General features: G+C 51.8%; 2 protein-coding genes across 4 annotated transcripts; both read right to left on the reverse strand.

The window, feature by feature from the left end:
- Nucleotides 1-94: 94 nt before the first annotated feature.
- Nucleotides 95-7201, reverse strand: MGST3 (microsomal glutathione S-transferase 3). 3 transcript variants are annotated; one of them, XM_082484389.1, is made up of 6 exons: nt 7141-7201; nt 3931-4054; nt 2636-2709; nt 1910-1967; nt 686-758; nt 95-327 (listed from the first exon to the last, which is right to left on the reverse strand). In XM_082484389.1, exons 2-6 carry the CDS (start codon nt 4045-4047, stop codon nt 218-220), a joined length of 432 nt encoding a protein of 143 aa, XP_082340515.1. In that variant the 5' UTR covers nt 4048-4054; nt 7141-7201; the 3' UTR covers nt 95-217. The 3 variants fall into 3 exon arrangements, with proteins under 3 accessions (XP_082340515.1, XP_082340516.1, XP_082340517.1); XM_082484390.1 differs by lacking the exon at nt 7141-7201 and adding an exon at nt 6876-6974; XM_082484391.1 differs by lacking the exon at nt 7141-7201 and adding an exon at nt 4952-4979.
- Nucleotides 7202-8013: 812 nt separating this feature from the next.
- Nucleotides 8014-12201, reverse strand: LRRC52 (leucine rich repeat containing 52; the record flags this gene model as incomplete). The annotated part of the gene is made up of 2 exons (XM_082484190.1): nt 8014-8279; nt 11577-12201. 2 exons carry the CDS (start codon nt 12199-12201, stop codon nt 8014-8016), a joined length of 891 nt encoding a protein of 296 aa, XP_082340316.1.
- Nucleotides 12202-12818: the final 617 nt, after the last annotated feature.

Consider the following 12818-nt stretch of genomic DNA (forward strand, 5'->3'; position numbering starts at 1 on the left):
TCTCTGCCTGATGGGCAAACTTCTGTAGTCCTTACAAAACCAGAGTTGTTCTAGCATTCTGCAAAACTTAAGAAAACCCTCTGTAACTTCAGGATGAAAATACAGAACCGACAACTTCGTTTTATTGAATGGGGAGAAAAGAAAAAACAGGAAATAAAAAATTCTAAAAGAAAACAAAAATCCCTTTAGTTTCACAGACAGCCATCATGATGGTCAGTTAGTCCTGACAGATCCAGCCCAGATGCTGGCAAGCTGAATACACGCCTGTGCCCACCAGCCCAATGAGTGCAATTGAACCAATGGCCCCTCTCCTTCGGTTTTTTGGATCTGAAAAAAAAACACGTTTTGTCAGTTCAGCAGCTTGTCACTGAAAGACTACCCTGTCCTGAAAATTAAAGAGGGAGCAGGAACTAGAAATAAATCTCAAGGCAAAACAGCAGGCACCAGCTCAGGCCATGTACCTACCCTCAGTCTGTGCTATCATTAGATTATTATTAGACTTCCTATCAGTAGGAAGAGCGTAACTGCAGAGTTAGCAGCCTGTGGACCTGCACCCTTTTTTCTCCACACCCTGACTGGAAGCTTTATGCTGCCTCCTTGACATGAGCTGGAAGAAAGAGACCTGAGACTACTGCAGGAAACTTGAGTTGCCAAGCACCTTCTGTGCTGCAAGGTGAAGACCTACCTCCTGTGTAGTAGCCGTAGGCATAAAGGATTCTCCCAAGGATCCAGGCGATGCCAAGCCCTGTGGCAGTCCGCTAGAAAGGAGAAGCATTAAAGGTTTTTGAGACTTGCCACTTGCATGTGCTTAGCTCTTATAGCAGCCCTGCTTCAAAGAAGTGACCACCGACTACAGCATGGGTCCTGACCTTGCTAAGACAACTGGGAGTCATCCCAGTGGAGGTGGGTGGGTGATGCAGCATGCTAGGGTGAGTTTTGTACAGGAGTCGCTTTCATGACACCTATGGGGAGGTAATGCGTGATGTGCTGCAGAGCCTTACTGGTTTGCAGCACAGCTCTTCCCAAGCAAGAAATGGTTTAGTCATACAGGCAGCAGGTGCTGAATCTCATTTCATCACTGTCCAATTAGTGAGCTAGACCATGTGCCTTGATCTTGGAGGCTGCTGTTGCCCCAAGCGCCACTCCCCTGCCTCCAGCTGGTGTACAGGGTCTCCTGTTGCAGGTGTTACAAACTTCCACCTTGCCTCTTAATTTAGAGCTTGCTGCAATGCGCCTCCAGTTTGCCAGATTTGCCTATGCTGCTTCCTTCCCTCTCTGAAAAGGAATGTTCAAGAAGGACCTGATTTGTCTGCTGGTAGCAAAGAAAGAGCTACTGGTTTTGGCCTCTCCCACATGCCTGCCTCCTCATGATTTGTCTATATCTTTCAGTTAAAAATAATCCAGGCTTTTTTTTTGGTCCTTTGCACGCCCTTGGAGGTGGAAGTGAGTGGGAAGATCACCATGTTCCCCATCTATTCTTACAGATTAAGCACACTTGCACGAAGAGTTTGAAGCGGGGAAAAGGGTTCCTGTTCTCCACGCAACTAGCTGCTGAGTAGCACTGCTGTAAGCCCAGCAGGACCCCGCAGGGCTAGGAAGAACCAGGCAGAGTTGGAAGGACCCTTCCCACTCATGGCTGAATGCTTTGGTTTGTCCAACGAGGCACCCTTAGGGGGAGGAAAGAGCTCCAAAGCTGAAGCAGCAGTAATGAGTTTGTTAAATACTTGTGGTTCCCCTGCACAAGACCTTCTACAACTACATCTTCAGAAGGGGAGCAGCTGTGATGTGACTAGTGAAGCAGCCTGCTGCCTCCAGAGGGGCCAGCTTGGCCTACTGACCCCCACCCTCCCCAGGGCAGGGAGCGAGAGCAGAGTGCAGCCTGGCAGACCTGCACCATAGTGTCACTTACCGGGTGGTAGACTCCACTGGTGGCTAAGAAGAACAGGAAGGCAGGGTACACTTCCAATCTGAAAAGAAAAGCAAGGAGGTTGTGTTTGTGCTCAAGTTGCTTACAAGAGGAAACTCTAGAAATGCAGAAGCTGCAAGCATTCCCTGTCAAGGCCTGGCTGTTATGAGTCTCCATGCTCAGGAGAGCTGTGCTCGATGCTATGGCCACAGACAGAGGAAAGAAGGAATCCGAGCATCTTTTAGGGACTTCACCCTGTCTACCTCTCTCCCACTCTTTCCATTTTGTGCCCTAAGCCACTGCTACATACTACTTATCACTGCCTAATCCAGGAGGAGTTATTCCTCCCAGCACTCTCACCGCTGATGTGCTGTTGCAGCCTGGTCCACAGGAGCTGGGTGGCCTTAGGCCTCTCCTCAGAGAGATCCAGGCAGCACAATACATCAGCAGCACCCAGACAGGCTCTTCTGGAAACGAGTTCTAGCGTCTTAAGATCCACTCATGAAGGCAAAGAGCTGGGCACTGGGGAAGAGGAGGCTACTTCACAGCCCTGTCTCATGGTTTAAGGCACGGTAAGGAGACAGCACAGCCTTACTACTAAGCGTTACACGGCCATATGCAAGCTTTGAGCCTGAACCCAAGAACGTGGCAGCAGCAAGTCTCCAGCTGTAGGCCCTGCTCCACAGGCCCTGTGTGTTTACAAGGTCTGCGTTCATACATGGTACTCACGTGTTCTGGTGCGCACGCTGGATGCAGTTGAATATACGCCCATGTTCAGGGTCTGTGCTGTACATGGTTGGATACTGCCAAAAAAAAACAACCCAGCAGCAAAACATAAGAAAGTGCAGTCTGGGCTCTGGAGCCTGTTCTCCAGCAGCAAGGAACATGCCCTGCAGCACCTCTCTGCAGGGAGCCCAGTGTTGCACAAGTGCTTGTAAGACTGATGTGCATTGGCAAGTTAGAGCCTGTCTCCTGCCCCGTGGCCCACAAATGCTTTGTTGAAACTGCTGCTTGCCCCAGGCTGGTTCCTGATCTCCCTCAGCAACCTGATTACTGTGGAGGTGGCCCTGCTTTGAACAGAAGAGAGACAGCTACTGGGGCCTCCTTGTTTAAATCCCATCTCTTCAGAGGGGAGAGCAAAGCAGCATTACTGGGGATGTGCCCCCATGTCTCCTCTTGGGCAGCAGACATCACCCAGAAGAGGCTGGAAGGACACTGCCTTCCTCAGTGCTGAAGAGCTGAGCAATCAGCTGGAGCTGCCACTTGGCTGCAGAGGCTTCTTTCCAGCATGAAATCCAGTGCTCTGAGCATCATATGTGCTGGGCATGTTTGCTATAATCCTGACTTCATGCAGTAGGAGTCTGGTCAACCCAAGAGGCACCACCCAGTGCCTGCAGCACATGCCTGGGGCTGTCCCTGCTCCCACCCCTTCTTGCCACTTCCCCGAGTGACCTGGGGAAAAAAGCAAAGGAGTGTTTACACTCGGGAGCCAAGTGGCACAGCAGCCTCTGCATGCCATCGCCCTGACTCATGGACAGGATCAGCCGTCCCCACCCAGCCCACGGCCCTGCCTGGCTTGCAGCCTCCTTGATGGATGCTGAGGGAAGGTCACTATGAGATACTGCTTGTGATAGGGCTCACGTGCTCCCTCTGAGCTTGAGACACCCTCCTGTCACTTTTGTTCCTCCACCAGCCTTTGCCCCCAGTGCTGCATCGGCCATCTTCACAAGGGAAAAAGGGCTGTGTGGTTTCCTGCCCATCAGTGTTTCCGAGCTCAAAGCCTTGTGGCTTTCAGCTGTCTCAGCTTGCTGCCAAGCACCTGACGTGCCAAACCCCAAGCTCTGTCGTGCCGTCTGCTCCAGTCTGGACAGCCAGAATGGCAGCTCCATCCCTTCTGCATCCGTTTGGTGGGGCAGAAGTTGTCAGCAAGTCACCCAAAAATAAGCAAGGTGTTACCCAGCTTGTCTGCAATATCCCCTGCAGAGTGGCTCTGACCTTCCCGTTCCATCAGCCTGAGGACTCACCTCCACGTTGTACTTCTTGCGGGCCTTGGCCACTTTCACTGCGAGGTGTGTGACCAAGACAAAGCTGGCAGCCCCCGTCAGGATGACGTAGCCATACTCCTTTGAGAGAACAGCCATCTTGGTGCTGTCACAGAAAGAGAGCCCGTTACTATTTTGGGGTGTGACTGGAGAAGCAGCAGCTCACTACACACAGGTATATGTGTGTGGAAGAGATTTTGGGCATGAACCCAAGCCCCCCTAGCACAGGGAGTGGCTGAAGGAAGGGAGAAATGGTGAGTTGAGGAATTTTCACCTCTTGGTGCCTGCTGGGTATTGAGCAGCACAAACTGAGGGCTCTCTGCTCATTTCCTGTCAAATAAGCCTTAAAATCACTTAAGTGTTGGTTGGCGGTGGCATCTGGAGGACCCTAGTCCAGCCTCCAGCTCCGATCAGGACTACAGCCAACAGTAGGACCCATCAGCTCACTGACACAGTGCTGTGCCTGCAGGGATGCTCTGGAGAGGTGGACAGAAACTGATTGTTCACAGCTACTTCCAATGCCAGAGCTGGGGGCCACCAAGGAAGTCAGGAGACAGATTCAAAGCCAACCAAAAGAGGTGTTTTTTTCACACAGTGGGGACCAGAGCTGTGGAACTTCCTGCCGAGGGATGTTGTGAATGCAGGCAGGTCCCAAAGGGAAACCGGGCAAGCTCTGGGTATAAGAGGTAAGTTGGGAATTATAATACAGACAAACACAAACTGGCTCAGAAATCCCTGGAGCTGAAAGGAGCTGGGCTACATCAATAATTAGTTTGTACCGCTAAGGTCATCCTTACATAAAATAATAATAAACCCCACCACAATAGCAATAATAACCGAACCTTTTTGGTAGAGACACTGGCTAGATGAGTGATGCTCACCCCTTCAGCTTCAACTGATGGGTCTAGAGCACAAGTCTTATGAGGAGTGGCTGAGGGAACTGGGGTTGTTTAGTCTGGAGAAGAGGAGGCTGAGGGGAGACATTACTGCTCTCTACAGCTACCTGAAAGGAGGTTGTAGAGAGGTGGGGGTCGGCCTCTTCTCCCACGTGATAGGTGATAGGACAAGAAGAAATGGCCTCGAGTTGCACCAGGGGAGGTTTAGATTGGATATTAGGAAAAAAAAATTCACAGAAAGGGTTATAAAACACTGGAACAGGCTGCCCAGGGAAGTGGTGGAATCACCATCCCTGGAGTTATTTAACAGATGGGTAGACGTGGTGCTCAGGGACATGGTTTAGTGGTGGTTTTGGCAGTGTTAGGTTGATGGTTGGACTCGATGATCTTAAAGATCCCTTCCAACCCAGACGATTCTATGATTCAAGGGACCCTCTGAGAGTCACAAATCTGTGAACAGCCCCCAGCAACATGCAGCTGCTGGCACTTGCCAACATCTGCACGAGTAAGTCCGCTGGCCAGGAGACACCAGCGCCTGTGTGGTTTGCATTTAACAGTTCTGCGCTTCCTCACACAGGCCTGAGATAGAAACGTGGAGCAGAAGGCGCATCCAGCAGCCTCCAGCACACCGTGCTGGCAGCAAGGCTGCGTGGCGTGCTTCTCCCTTCTTCCTGCTCCCCATCTGCTGGACCTGCCATCAGCTTATGTTGCTGGGAGGTGCTCAACATCAAGCACTCCAGCACCCTCGCCGGCTGCATGTGAGCACAAGGGCCTTTCCCCACAATCATCTGGCACAGGTCCTCTTGCACAATCCCAAACCTCAGATCTTGTCTGTCTGCATGACCCAAGACGGTGCTGCATGGTGCAGCACAGCAGAAGACAGCAGAGACCTCTCTCCAGCACTGAGACAATTCCCTCTCCAAACCAAACCCTAGCTGATGCCTATCTCCATCTGGTTCCTCCACCATGTGGCAAGGTTTTGGTGTCTGCTGCACTGTCCTACCAGCACAGTCTGTCAGTGTGGGGGAAAATGGGCCACCTCGTGGAACCGGTGCAAACAGCCTTCCTACTGCAGCAGCACCAGCACCCCTCACGAGGGATCTTCAGGGACTAGAGGGCTTCATTTCTCATGTGCAAAGGGATTATTATCAATGGAGCAAGATGAAGACAACAGCTGGCTTTGTCTACATGAAGTTTGCTGAATAATTATCAGTAAGAACACTGAAAACCTAAAGTAACGGAGAAAAGTCAGCTGCACCCAGGTGTAGCAGAGGTTAGCACGTGCCAGATGACACACTGAAAATACAACGTTCCCACCCAGTGGAGCACGTCGATGGTCACGTTTCCCCCTTCAAATCACGAGACTGGTGGAGGACCTGCGCCTGCCAGGGAGGACCAGGCATTTTATCTTCACAGCAGCAAGTTATAATCTGAGGGTTTTATCTTAGCAGGAAAGAGCACAGTTCAGTGTCAGCAAAGCAGTAAGCCAAGCGTATTACAAAGCTGCTACTCTTAATGCTGCTGGTACAAAACCCCACTGCGAGCCTTTGCCCTAGTAACCTGCGGCCACAGAAAGCGGCTGCAAAGTCCGCAGGACTTTGGGCCCCTCTCCGATCGCACGCCTTTGCGGCGGTTTCCGGATCCTGCTGCCTTGTGCATGTCGGCAACCTTTGTCGGCAGCTGCAAGGACATTGCTGGCGAGTGCTGGTGGGGCGCAGGAGACTGAATACTGTCTTCCACGCAGCAACGTTTCAGGCTGGAGCCATGCAACCAAGAGATTCTGGAGCCTATAACACGGCACGGAGTGGGAGCTGGACCAGAAGGGCTCCTGGGGGCTGCTTTTACTCCAGAACAAGGGTTCTCATGGAGCTTGCCCTAACGCTACAGTCATTATCACGACTCAGCAAAGCCCGTTAAGTCTCTCTGTGCGGACCCACGCCTTGATTCTGACTTGGCTACCGGGTACGGGCTAAGGCTGCTCTCTCAAGCCCGGAGGAGCCTTTTGTCCCCGTCCCCTCCCGCCCCGGTTACCGTGCGACCGCGCAGGCTCAGCCCCGGCAGGGTCCGGCTCCGCCTCAGCCGCCCGAACCGCCCGGGGTGCGGGCAGCGCCCCGCCGCGCTCCGCTCGTCCTGCGGACCCTTTCCCGGAAGAAGGGGGGCAAAAGGGAAGTCCGGGAGGAGTTGTCACTGTTCTCTTTACCATCTATCAGGATAATCGGCATAAGCATGCATCCCTGCCGCCACTCCCCCCCCGGTCCCCGCAGGGGCGAGCTGGGGTTCCCCGGCCCGCACTCACCTTCAAGCGCGGCGCGGAGCAGCCCAACACGCTGCGGGACCGGCACCGGGACGGGGTCGAAGGGAGGCGGGAGCGGGGACTGGGCCGTGTCTGCCCGCGGCACCGCCCGCAGGCGGGGCCCCGCGGCGGCCGCCCCCCGCCCCCGCTGCCGGCAGCACTCGGTGGGGCCGGGATCAACCTCGAGGGGAGGGAGGGTTGATAAGGGGGTGTCTGTCCGAGACGGTATCTCTGCATATGTGTCCCCAGCATGTGTATATATATATATCCTTGGCAGGCTGCGCTGCCATGTCAGCTCTTAACCACTTTTGTCACAGCGATTTTACCTAAAGCAAGGATTTTGGCTTTGATTCACAGGCTACAGTTTAATGGCTATAAGGCAGTATGTCAAATTTATACCATGTTTGCTGAAATCTTCTGCTTTTCCCTTTTATTTCACCAGGTCCTGCTGGTATCGGATGAAGAAGCCAATGTTTCACACGTGGAGTTGCTGTACTGGGTCATGTAAGCAGATACTTGTCTGGGCAATTACCAGCGTTAGTGATATGAAGGATCTTACACAGCCCTGGGACTTTGGCATCGAAACACAAGCCATTTCCAAGAACACTTGGAGTGCGTAAGCAACATTTTTTACATGAAAAGAATTCCCCCCCCCCCCGAATATTTTGCCAATGTCCTGAGTCCCAGTGGAAGAAGACAAGCAGAAGTAGCACAGTGAGTGAAACTGGAGCACAGAGACTTTTCTTCTCTTGCAGTTTTATTTCACTTCCAAAAAATAGCATCTAGAATGGGACATGATGTGGGAAATCAGGCAGGAAGGGCCTGCCTTCAGTTCCCACACTGGGCGTTCATTCAGAAGGATTTGTAGGGCTGATCCTAAGTGACTGTGTCTTCCTCCTCCTCCTCCTCCTCCTCCTCCCCCCCCGCCTTTGAAGTGTGGAATTCATAGATGACGGCACAGACGCCAGCCAGCCAGGCTGCCATGGTGCCAGCAAAGAATATGCAGAAGCCAATGAGACACAGAAAGACGTAGTCTTGCTTGTACAGCTGGGTCAGGCAGTTGAAGTGGAGCTGTGCCTCTGCTGCAGGCATTTTCAGGGCACGCAGGCCTTCTGGGGTGTAGCAGGTGATGCGGTCAGCATCTGCAGAGGGAAAAGCAGAAAGCCGACTCTCTTGCCTGTGTCTTAAGCATTAAAGAACAGGAGTCCTGCTAGAAAAATGATGGAGGAGTTTGCTAAACTCCTGAAAAATGTCTACAGACTTCACACCTCTCTCCCTCCGTGGCTTAGGTAAAATCAGACAGGCAAACTCTGCCAAACCACAATTGCCAGGTTGCCAGAATGATTTTTGTGGTGTTGCCTCCATAGGAAAATACTGCCTGTCTGATTATGCCATTGCGGCAAACTGCTGTCCCTGCACTGTTCATCTCTGCTGACTGAGCATGTTTGTTTTTTTTTTTTGTTTTTTTTTTTAATCTCAAACACCTTCTGAAGTGATATAGCCTAAATTATGCTGGAATAACGAGGCTTGTGCGCATTTGACAACTGGGGTGGTTTGCAGTTAGGCATAGCCTTCCCTGCTCTGCGAGGGAGGAAGAGGAAACTCATCAGTGATTCAGTTCCACTGAAATAACGACTGTACCCTGTCGTACTGTAATATACGTGGTGATAAAACAGATGCTGGCTTTTCCCTCTGAAGTTAGCGAAGGCGGAGCATGGTGAAAGCACCGTCTCCTTTTGATGTCTGTAGAATTCTGCACAGCGTGCTCTCCGCCATGGCCCTCTCCTTCCCCTGCGGGTTTTGAATTCCCCAGACCAGACATGGTTACTGTGCTAGACGTGGGGTGGTCACTGCTTGATGCACTGGATGCATCAAGGGAAAGGGAGCAGCGGAGAGGAACAAGCTACAGGGGATTTATATTATATTACATTACATTATATATCCTATATCACTGAGTGATATAGCTGCTGTGGTGGTTCGTGCTGTCTCATTGTCCTGAGTATAACTGGAGAGCTTTTATCTCTCCATTACCCAAATCCATCTAGACCTGGGCAACTTCATGTCAGCACCTAGACTTGCGCACGATCAAGCTGAGCACAGAACACTGGGGCAAAGGTGTTCTGCAAAGAAGCAGCAGCTTTTCAAAGGCCAGGGCGGGGATGTGCTTGCAGCCGATTTCAGGGCTGTGTCCCAACATCCCTTTGCGCTGGAGCTGTCAGCTCCTATAACAACCCTTGGTTTAGGGCTGCCTAGTCCCCATGAAGAGCGAGCTGCTTTTCCCTGGCTAAAGGCAGGCGGGTGTTTGTGATACAGGGTGTGCAGCTTGTGTACACTTACTGGAAGTGAGAAAGCTTTGCGCAGCCCTCACACCAGTCCCAGGAAGCACACAGCCTCCTGCGGACTCACCCACAGCATCTTGCCAGGACACAGCAAAGCCCAACGCAGCAGGGAAGCGGAGCAGCCTCTGCAGGCTCCCTGGTTTCTTTGGCTTTCCCATTTTCCGCAGTGTGGGGATCCATACTCATACTGCCAGTCTTTGCTGCTGCCATTGCCTTTTCTAGTCCTACCCTCCCAAATTGCCTGCAATTAGCTTTATTCTCCCGTTCCAGAGTTCAGTGTGTTATCTCCAATCTTACAGTACTTTTCTTTTTTACACTGTTCCATAACTGCCTGTAACCTGTATGTGGAAAATAAAAAAACTTTAACAGTCTGTAGGAAGCTTACTAAACCTAATAAGACACAGAAGTTGTCCCTAATTTGGTTCTGTCCTAACACCAGTTTCCATTTGCCCTTCCCTTTTCTCCACCTTGGGCTCTTTTGTGGCCCGTTCTTATTCGTCAGAGAAGCTTTCTCAAGCAATTTCTCTTTTGCAGCTCTCTCACCATTGTGTCCTGCATTACTGAAAACCCAGCTTTCTTCATTAGTATGTGCTGTGCTGTGCTCCTTTTCAGTTCGGAAAAATCGAGTTAATGTGCTGCAGCTGCAGAACAAAGGTTTGCCCTTGGGACCAGTGTTTTTCTGGGAAAGGGAACTGGTGATTACCCTGCCTTATGGACACTCAGTGTCCATGGCCCAATTGTAGAATCTCCCAGTGTGATGGGAAACAGCTGATTTTGGGATCCCAGATGATGTAAAGAAAGAAGTCTTGGAGACCCTCTTTTAAAGAAATGGCTTTTATTCAGAAGCAAGTCATGTTGTGCTGCTGCAGCCCATGGGACTCAGTGCTTACCTGCATTGCATATAAATTTTGGAAAACTTAAAATGAAAGACAGCAAATTTGCTCTGGGGTGCAGGAGGAAGAGTGGGAACATACGGAGCCTCCCAGTCATAAGGATATAGACACTTTTCTAAGCAAAACTTGTGTTGTTTCACTCTGACCATCAAGTGTCAGCTGGAACCCAAACCAGAGCTCCCGTGGCACCAGCAAAATGTCTTTCTCTGACTTCCGAGCATTGGGTCACAGTCTGATACAGAGGATCAGTCAAATGGACCTGCTCTGAGGAGCACTGTGACAGCTGGAGGTTGCAGGATTTCTGATTTTTATCTGTCCTAGCACAACAGCTGCTGTGCTCTTAAGGCAAAGGGCATTGTGTTCACTCTTCATGCACAGAAACGGGTTGATGGGGAGCAGGGTGTGATCACAGCCCCATGGAAGTCAGCAGTTAAACTCTCGCTGGCTTTCACACTGCCCAAATTTTTCCCAGAGACCACATCGGTAAGAGAAGAGAGCAGAAAAGGAGCTGCCTGGCTTTCAACCTTGCTTTGTTTTCAGCATTGAGCAGAATTGCTGCAGAGGTTGCACGAATGAGGGATGCCTGCCAGGCACATTGTGCAGTAAGACTAGCGGGAGGTGTCTTACTGGTAAAGGGTAAAGGGGACACTGTCCGAATGGTGGAGACTCAGGGCTGGAGAGGCTGCCCTGAGCAGGTCAGAATGGAGGCAGGAGAGCATTTCTATAGAGAGAGGGGGCTTAACTGATCGTTACAGACATGCTGGTACTGCAGCAGCACTAAACGATCAGAGCAGATGGAGACAAGGCAGGAAATTCAGAGCAGGAGCTTTCCCAGTGCAGATCTCCCCAGAGATGTGTTGGGCTCCTCATTCTTGGCGCTGCAGCCACAGGGTGCTGTGACTTGCAGGCACAGGGACACCTCCTGAGGCTGGAGCCGGGCATTTTAGAGCAGCAGCAATGTCCTAGCTAAAAGCTAAGCTTCCCTGCCTGCCCTGAGGACGTGAGCAAGTGTGACTCTTTATGGTGGAGCCTGTGTAACCCAACTGCACTGATCTGTGTTTTGTGCAACACCAGAAAATAGGACCCACAGTTGACATGCAGTGGCACAGTGAGCTGTGAGCTGAAGCTTTGGGAAAGAGAATAGAGGGCCCTCACCGTTCCACAGGGATCTGCAGGAGGAGGGAGGCCCTGCTCACACAGCCCTCACCTGGAAAATGAATGTTGCTTGCTGTCATCCAGGTGATGAAGTCCAAAAAGGAACAGTTGCAGTGCCACAGGTTGTCACTGAGCCCCAGAAACCTCAGGTTGGGCAGGTCCTGGACAGTGGTGGTGTCCAGGAATGTTAAGCCCGTCCGACTCACATCCAGGTGCCTCAACCAGGTATTGTTGGTGAAAGCATCTTTCTCGATGGCCACGAGGTTGGGATTGTCTGAGATCTTCAGCACCACCAGGCTGAGGAGGTGTGAGAAGGTGCTGAAGGTGACCTGTGTGAGGTTGTTGAAGCTGAGGTCCAGATAGACAAGCTTGGCCACACCAATGAAAGTGAAATCCAGGTCATCCCCCAAGAGGTTCTTCCTGCAGTCCAGATAGACCAAATCAGCCAAGAAGCTCAATTCCACTGCTGGCAGGTATGAGATGTTGTTTGCCGCCAGAATCAGCTGCCTGGTGTCCAGTGGAATGGCTGCAGGGAACTCCTGTAACTGCTGCGCTGTGCAGTTCACTTCCAGGTACTGACAGCTACACCTGCTAGGGCAGTTGATCCTCTCTGATGCCATCCCCATCCCCAAAAGAAACATGAGGCTCAGGGGCTGTGGTCTACCTGAAGGAGACATGGTCTAACACCTTCCAGGCTGCTCAGCCCTTTGAGGACTGCAAGCAGCCTTATGCAACCTGTATTACCGTTACAGCCATACCGAGGAGGTGTCCGGCTGCAAGTCTGTTGGGAGGCACTTTGTGTCCGTGACTCACCTGACTCCTTGGCAGACCGCCTGGCTGGAAACTGAGCCAAGTTTCTACATCAGCAAGTGTGGAACAGTGGCTGGAGCGTCTCCATGTCGCACTGAGTGCCAGATGACACCTCTGTGATGTCAACGGCTTGTGAAAGCTGCCCTGCTTTGGGGACAGTGCCGTGACCTCGCTGGCTGAGTGGGCACCGCTTTCAGCTGAGCGGAGGTATTACTCCAATGCGAGCATCAAAACTGTGCAGGGCGTGTGTGAACAGTGCAATTTTGGTCTCAAGTGGTGTCTAAATCCAGGAGGTAGTCATTTGTACTGATTAAGCAAGAGAGCCCTATGCAATGCTGCGCTGGATCGGCTTTGTCTCCTTTCAGGAGACGGGAGGAGGCGGCTGAGGAAGTCCTTCCAGAGGCATTTTTACCGAAGACGAGCTTTCCAAAGGCGCCCCAGCTCCCTCTGCTGACTCGCCATGGCGTTCCCCCCCTGCCCACCG

The sequence above is a fragment of the Vanellus vanellus genome, assembly GCF_965231255.1.
Source record: "Vanellus vanellus genome assembly, chromosome: 5".
NCBI classification, from domain to species: domain Eukaryota; kingdom Metazoa; phylum Chordata; class Aves; order Charadriiformes; family Charadriidae; genus Vanellus; species Vanellus vanellus.